An 8,387-nucleotide genomic window follows, 5' to 3' on the forward strand; every position below is an offset into this window, starting at 1 on the left:
TTCTCTTCATATATATATATATATATATATATATGTGTGTGTGTGTGTGTGTGTGTGTGAATAAGATAAGTGAAAGTGATAAGTGATAAGCGTGTGTAAGTGTGTGTAAGTGAATAAGATATCTTAGAAACAGAGATATTAAGTAACCCAGATGAGGGATGATTTTCTGGGAAATGTCGACTTACTCTCTCACCAGGATCTCCATGGAGGCCAGAGGAGCCTTGTATACCTGGAGTGCCGGGGAGACCCTGAAAAAAAGACAAGCAAAACGTCAAAGGCAACGTAACACAGAAAGAAACACTTGCGCAACTCTATACTGACATTTTCCATAAAGGCATGTTTTCCTATGGAGTTTCTCCTTGTGTGAAAAGAGTTGATACTCACAGGGGAACCTGGTGGTCCTGGGGGTCCCTCTACTAGCATGCCCTGAAAAGAATTAAAAGGGAGAGAAAAAGAAAAACATTTCAGTTCTGTAACATGCTTGGCAGGCCGTAAATCTCACAGTATGAGCAGCACAGAAATAAAAAGAAAATCAGTGAAGTACAAAGAGGAACCCAAAAGATGTGGTTCATTTAGTTCAACTGAACCAATCGCCTATTTCACTATTCAAGAAAAGTGAATAATGCAACTGCTGTCAAAATCAGATGAATAATACGTTGACATTTGCATTACAAAGCATTAATGTAAGAATATTTTTTCCTGGACTGCTACCATCTTCCCTTTGCCATACAACTGTACAAAGAGTAGTTAGGTGGGAGGAAGGACTACATTGGAATATTACAGCCCCAAAATGTAGGATGCATTACATTGATCAAAAGTGATAGTAAAGACTTTTACATTCTTAAAAAAAGAAACAAAACAAAAAAAAGTTTCCATGGTTTCCACAAAATATTAAGCAACAGCTGTTTTCAGCATTTATAATGATAATAAATTATTCTTGAGCACCAAATCAACAGTTTAGAAATTGATTTCTATCATGTGACACTGAAGACTGGAGTGTTAAAATATATTAAAATAGAAAAAAGTTATTTTAAATTGTAATAATATTTCACAATATTACTGTTTTTACTGTATTTTTGATCAAATAAATACAGCCTTGATGAGCATAAGAGACTTTCAAAAACATTTAAAAATCCTCTCAACTTTAAACTTATATATAATAGTTAGCGGCCTGGCACATTCTGAACTGACACACTATTGAGGGGAAAAAATATGATGCATCATTTATTAGTAGCTGCATTTCATTTGGTACTTATAAAAGCTTCATGCAGAGTTTACCTACCGGCTCAATGACTGCAGGTTCACCTTTTTGCCCCTTCTCACCGCCATAGCCACCACCTACCTACAACAGAGGCAAAACAAACTGAGATTTAATGACAGAGGAAGTACTACTCCTGTAGACCAAACAACTGTAAAACAGCACATTAAGCACTACAGCTAATGCCTAAAATGGACTCTATAACTCTATAAAGCTAAGTGGTGAACACGCTCAGTGATTACTGTGAGGATGATTAGAAATTAAGTGTGAACTCCATCTTTTCCTATAATGTCCACTTACAAGACCCACAGGGAAAGTCATTTGACAATATTTATAGTCATTTAACACAAATATTAAATTCAGCCCATTAATGTGTGCATGTGTGGTTTGTGTTTGTGGACCAGGATGATATATCTTTCCAGGAATGAAGAAAAGGAGCACAATGCCACCGTGGTCAGTATGTGCTTATGTGTAAATCTCTGTGTAAACGAGTACTTGTGTTGAACTGTGAAAATAAGTCTCAAGTTATCACAGATCAACACTGCAATCACACAGCTAACCTTTCATTTCCTGTCTCCCACACACCACAAGCAAAACGGCTACAATTGAGAGACTTTCATGTGCTGCTGTTTCAGCAGACATACTGAAACGTAGTAAGGTAAATGGACATTATTCCTAGTAATTATGAGCATTAGAATTACAGTTATGTGGTTGCAATTAAAAAAAACAAACATCCTTGACATTCTCTTGCTACACAATTGACTTGATTCCAACATAAAGATGGAGAAGTCTACTCACATTACTCTCTGTGATCTGTGTTTCAGCAGGTCGGCCCAGTCCAAACTCGCTGTCGTAGGTCGATCCAGTGGGTTTAGCTCCATTAGTATTGTAGTCATAGAGCGAATCGTCATAAATGCTGGGGTCTAACTCTTTTGCATCATATTCATTAATGTCGTATTCCTTAAAGTACTGGTTTTCTGCACCATTCGTGTTTTTGGACTCCACAATATCCACATTCTCATTGGTGGCAATGGTGGGATCCACTCCAACTTCTTCTATCCCTGTAATGTAGTCGTCTGCTATTTCTTCTTTTGGCGATGGATTCTGCCCAGCCCGGGGAGGTAGGTCAGCGAATGAAAGAAACAGGGAGCTTAGTCAATGCAAACACCTAATCAAACTAATGAACTAATTTAATGAAGCTCTACAGGTGAAATTACAATTGCACTAGCAAAACATCATTTTCAAAGCATCATCATCAAATGGGATCAGTTTAGAAATGACAGTGTGTACTTCTCTCTCGCTATATACCCAGGTGAAAAAGAAATATATTTAAATTGTGCTTTTTCAGACATACTTACTATATTTAAATTATACTATACTAAGTGCATATTAAATGTATTATTTTGAAACAACTTTAAGTATATTAAGTGTATTTCAAGATATGTTTAAGTTTGATTTTAATCTATTTGTAATATAGTTAATATATTGAAATTGTGTTAAATTGGAACCACTTTAAGTATATTTAGTGCAATTTAAGTGTATTTCTTAAAATACATTTAAAATGTCCTTTTAATACTTCATGAACTACAGTTAGAGTATATTTGAAGCATCGTTTTAATGTACTTCAAGTACATTTCAATTGTATTTCAGCTCATTGGAAATGCATTAGCATTACACTACTAGTATATTATAAAGCTGCATTTTTCAGTATACACACACACGTACACACTTTGATATCTACAAAACTTTAATGTATTATATATTGTTGTGTACATTGGCGACATCATTGTCACATGGCAGCTGATTGGTTCTCTCCTGTATCGGTAGCCAATGAGCTCGCTGCTCAATATTCAAATACCTTACTTTTGTTTGCTGTAGCAGTTGGCAGCGCACTTCAGATCAGCCTAAATCAACATCTAAGATAAGTGAATGCTCTTTTAATCCATATCGCTGTGTATATTTGTGTGGTATGCCTAACTGAATAAAAAATGAGCAACCATAAACAATTTTAAACTAAGTGTCATGTTAGCAGTTTGCACTGTATGCAGTAGCGAAATATTAAGCACATTAGCAGCAGCATTTAGCATGTGTTTATTCAGCTGGAGCAAAAGGCAGTTTAGAGTAGAGACCTGCACGGGACGGATTTTTCAGTCCCGCTCCCGCAAGATTCTGTCCCGCGCCCGCCCTATCCCGCAGAAATATATCTTATCTGGTCCCGATCCTGCCCGCGACATTCATGTTTTGTCCCGCTCCCGCCAGCAAAAGCCCGCATAAAAGTAATCTATATAGATTTTTTCAGCACATCAAAGAAATTTACATTAAATGGTTCTGTAACATCTCCTAAGATCCACAACATCCCAACATAAATGTTCCCGATAAAATATTTGTTATTGAGGCTAAGCATCAGCATTCACAAACCACTGTTATTTTTAACAGAAAAGCAAGCATGGGCTGCTGCGTACATGGTTTGGCATGGCAGAATGCGAGCAGCTTCCTTTATTATCACTAAAAACTGACATCTCTGTTCATCGCGATCTCATAAAGCTGTTATAACACGACGAACATATGCACAATGAACATATGCACAATGAATCTTTCACAATGTCTACACTTCGTGTGTTAAAATGAGACGATTCGTGAGCACGCAATTTCAGCATTGCGGTGAGTAGATTCTAACTTAATCTCCTCTGATTGGCCATTGCATTCCAGAAATCAACAGCTGAGTCTGTGATTGGCCACATTGCGCAACCCTTTAGACACGTGTTATAAATAGAAACTATGCATAGCTTGCGAATGTCAATCATTTTAATGTTAATATTAGTTGTTCTTTTTGCTTTTGTGCAACAGATAAATAACAATTTATTTGTTTTAGACACTTTAGGTTTAGATCATTTCTATTTTGCGGGAGTCCCGCAAATCATTTTATTCTCCCGCATCCCGCACACACACGAGTCTCTTCCCGCCCGCACCCGCACTCGCCCATCAAGAGTTGTCCCGCGCCGCACCCTGTTACGTTGGGTCCCGCGGGTCCAGCGGTACTCCCGCGGGAGTGCAGGTCTCTAGTTTAGAGCTTGTAATCGCTCTGAGGACACATTAATAGTAAGGCACATGAAAACAAGTTAAATAAAATAAGCATTCTTTTGTATGCATTTCAACTGGGGTTCTCCATATACATTGGCGATTATCCCAGTGTTCACATTCGTTATTTCTAAGGTCGATGTTTTCATTGTGATGAGTGCATGGTTGATTTCAGTTGCATGCAGCGTCAGAAGCACACGCTTATCACAGTCATATCAACGATAGTGTTGAGGGAGAAGGGAATTAAGAGTTATCGCTATGGCTTTTGCAGTTCTGAGTGAAATGCATTATGGGTAGTGTAGTTCGGAGAAAAGTGCTCATGTGACGTATGCTATCATGTGTTGTGTAATTCAGAAAACGGAGAAAGAACGTTTATATTCTGCTTTATTTGTTCATTCAAGTCAGTCCACCCAGGAGTTTGTACACTGTAACCCTGATAACTTTATCTACACGAGAGAGTAAAAAGGCATGCATCGGCTAACTTTGTCCATCTCATCATTGCACGAACACGAATTAACGAGCTGTTATGCTGCCGCTGGGACTGATGAAGTGTAGAAAGTAACAGCAGATATTAAATGACTAAATTATGATATTTGCTCAGGTGGATGCTGGGGTCTTATCTATTGTGGATACATGCATGTCCATTGATGCAGCAGTTTATCCTTATATTCAGCGGCATGCATATATTGGCTTGTATTGTTTTGTGTAACGTGTCTCCTGCTTTGTGGGGGGTTATTCATATGTGTTATATGTACAGCAGTAGTATTTCTTACATGCTTACAGCAGCATGTTGTGGATGTATTGGCAGTAGCAAGTCTCGGTACTTGCTCTAGCAAGTAGTTGCTCTTGCACTAGCATCGTAGCAGATCTATTCCGTCAAGACCAAATACATTAACATTGTCATGTACATTACCATGCCAATCCCTCCTAGAGTTGTCATGAAAGATATATATATATATATATATATATATATATGGTTAAAATACTTTTTGGGGCAACTTTACGTGACAAACAACTAATAGCATTCAATATTTTTACCACTGCAGTGAACAGAAACTAAAGGTTATCATAAAATGATTATCCAGAAATCTGAATTGGTTTGGTTAATAAAAATGACAAACCACAAGAACCTTGCATGTGATAATGCTGCACTGGTGTCTCATCTCACTCTGTACATCCTGTGCCCTCCAGCTCTTTTTTTTCTTTTTTCTTTTACTGGAAAACTATTTTGGCTTTAAGTCTGACAGCTTTCCTCACCCAGGGGCCTTTATGCAGTGAACAAAAGTATTTAAGATTTCTCTAGTTAATCCCAGCCTTTGTATAATATACCAGGAGTGCTTTATGAGGCCGTGTCAGCCCAATAGGTGTATCATTTGAACCAGACATTTGGCCAACGCTAAATGCAAGACATACTGTTCCAGTTAAAGCTGGATGTTCCTCATTTAGACTTTGTGCGATGTCTTAGAACAAACTGTGACAGAATCATCAAACTTTTGAAATAACATAAATAAGGAAAATGCAATGCTTTCGCTGCTTTCAGCTGAATGTAAACTGTTAAATGGAATAGTGGTTTTTATTTGACTTTTACCCATAAAAATCAGACTGAGGTACAACCACTCAGTAAAGACAAACCACACTGAACCACCTCGAGTAGAGTTGGCACCTCAAATATGGATAATTCTCTACTTTTCTCTCATAGCTTTGTAATAACATGATCTAAAATACAGCAATTATTTAAATGTATCAGAAAATAAGGTGCAAAATAATAATTTCCTAAAGTTAGAAAAACTGATTTAATTGATCAACTTTACCAAAAGAAGGCTATTTGAATAGAAATCCACTTAAAATGGACCATGGAAAATTAAACATAGGAGCATGCAGATCTTTACCTCGTTGGCTGGAATGGAAACAGAAGGGGCTTCAGTGCCATAGTCCTGCTCAACATAGTAGTCTCCAGTGTCAACAGTGCTGGGCTATGAGTAAATGTCACACAACAGATTCACATCACTCAGAATGAAGAAAAAATGTATCTAATCATGAGATGTGAATGTTCATTTATTGTTCATTTTAAAACAACTGCTTATTCTTAGCTGTTTATATCGGAATATGAAATATGAGCAGTTCAAATGCAAGTAAAAGTGGGATTTGGCAAGTAAATAACAGCTGGCCGGTAACTTTATTACAAACTTCAACATAACAGTAGATTGTTTAAAATCACTCTGAAAGAAATAAAACTGTCTACAAATGGAAACAAAAAAAAACAATGCAACATTTATCATCAAAAATTTATATAGGATAGATTTGCACTGTTTGTCTAATATGCAAAGAAAAGAAAAGAAAAGAAAAGAAAAGAAAAACTGCTTCATGTATTTTGTCTCTATGACAGTGTTCTTGATAAACACAATATGAAATAATGTTTCATGGTCAATACATTTTCTCAAAATCTGCAGATCTAGCAAAAAGTTAAATTTAGACCCTGCAATTGAATAAAAGTGATGTCACATGAGGAGAGAGAAAGGCAACGTTACTGAGAGCAATAGAACAGTGGAGTGTGAGAGTTGGGGTAATAAACAAGATACCACACAGTGTGGAAGTGGGAGGGCTGCAGAAAACCAACAGTGATTGACAGGCACCTGGGCCATACAGATGAGCAAGAGTGTTTACCTTGGTCTCAGTACCGACGTTGTCAGTGGGATTTTCAGTGGCAGTCACTTCTTCTGTGTAGTCATAGAACTCATTATAATAGGTGTATTCAGTATTGTACTGAGAGAGAGATGGATGCATGTTAGAAAGAAATACTTGAATTCAAAGCCCTTCACAGTATACAGTATAGAGTCCTCAAAACACATTTGAACACTTTTTTAAATATCTGATATCCAAAACGAAAAGTGCAAACTTAATAGATAAAATATCAAACCAAATGTATTTATTTTATTTTTTTTATTTTTAGTGGGCATAATTTTGACCAATATATCTATACTGTTTTGGGATTTTAAACATAAACTTCTCTCTTTTCTTTCTTTGCTTGAAAAATTTACTATTTTTATTTATTTATTTATTTTTAAATAACCACTTGCTTTGATGTTATGCTAAATAACGCTACGAGGTTCATAGGTTTTTAAGTGTGGCTACATTTTTAAGTGTTCAAATGCTTTTTGGGGTGACTGTATGCTAAAAGGAAGATGCATGGTAACACTTAATAATTACTTTAATTTATAAATCATTAACAACCATAATGCATAACAGATCATTAGTTAATATATATATTCACATAGCTAGAAATGTGAGATTATGATCTTGTTAATACTGAACTTACTAAACATTACCTAATAATTAACATATGATTATTTCATGTAAATTGAAATGCTTACAAATGTTAGTAAACTTTCAGTTCATATGATCTTCATTTGTTGGTCTTTGTTTGTTATGTAGACCTATATTTACACATCTTAACAAATAATCTATTAATTATTTGTTCATGTTTTTGCAGTACCCAATCTAAAGTGGGAACTCTTCATCATTTACAAATGTTTATAAATGTTCACTAATCATTAATACCTTTATGAACAGTCATCTCGATGGCAAAAAGTGTCCCGAAAGACCTGAATTTACCCTATTCACACATCTTTACTAATCATTTATTAATCAATTGTTCATGATTTTTGGCAGTAGCAACTATTCATCATTTGTAAATGTTTATAAACGATCACTAATCATTTAGTATCTTTATGGGCAATGGAATTTTAGCTAATGTAACAAGGTTTGTGTAAAGGGTGGCTGGTTAAGTTTAGCTAAATGCTTGCTAAAAACATAACACATTGTAATTTTGGTGCAAAATTTTTTTTTTATTGCAACACTCATTAGTAAACTACCCTTCAGTACATCATTAAACAGGATATTCCTTGAATAATAAATAAACAGGGGAAAACAAATAATTTTTTAAAAAGAAAATACTTGTTCATTTATCAAAACAATAATATAAACAGATTGAACCGTGTTCCCTTATAATAATCAAACTGACCCCTGTACACTGTTGACCCTTTAACCAACC

General features: G+C 35.7%; 1 protein-coding gene across 1 annotated transcript in view; it reads right to left on the minus strand.

The window, feature by feature from the left end:
• Positions 1 to 8,387, minus strand: part of col11a1b (collagen, type XI, alpha 1b) — an 87,387-nt gene that overhangs the window by 52,049 nt on the left and 26,951 nt on the right. The window contains exons 6-11 of the mRNA XM_016475807.1: positions 7,001 to 7,099; positions 6,226 to 6,309; positions 2,057 to 2,362; positions 1,283 to 1,342; positions 385 to 426; positions 186 to 248 (exon numbers count right to left, since the gene is read on the minus strand). Of these exons, the coding sequence (XP_016331293.1) occupies positions 186 to 248; positions 385 to 426; positions 1,283 to 1,342; positions 2,057 to 2,362; positions 6,226 to 6,309; positions 7,001 to 7,099 (654 nt within the window). The remainder of the gene's footprint in view (positions 1 to 185; positions 249 to 384; positions 427 to 1,282; positions 1,343 to 2,056; positions 2,363 to 6,225; positions 6,310 to 7,000; positions 7,100 to 8,387) is intronic.

The sequence above is a fragment of the Sinocyclocheilus anshuiensis genome, unplaced genomic scaffold (assembly GCF_001515605.1).
Source record: "Sinocyclocheilus anshuiensis isolate Anshui unplaced genomic scaffold, SAMN03320099.WGS_v1.1 scaffold1105, whole genome shotgun sequence".
In the NCBI taxonomy this organism is placed as follows: Eukaryota; Metazoa; Chordata; class Actinopteri; order Cypriniformes; family Cyprinidae; genus Sinocyclocheilus; species Sinocyclocheilus anshuiensis.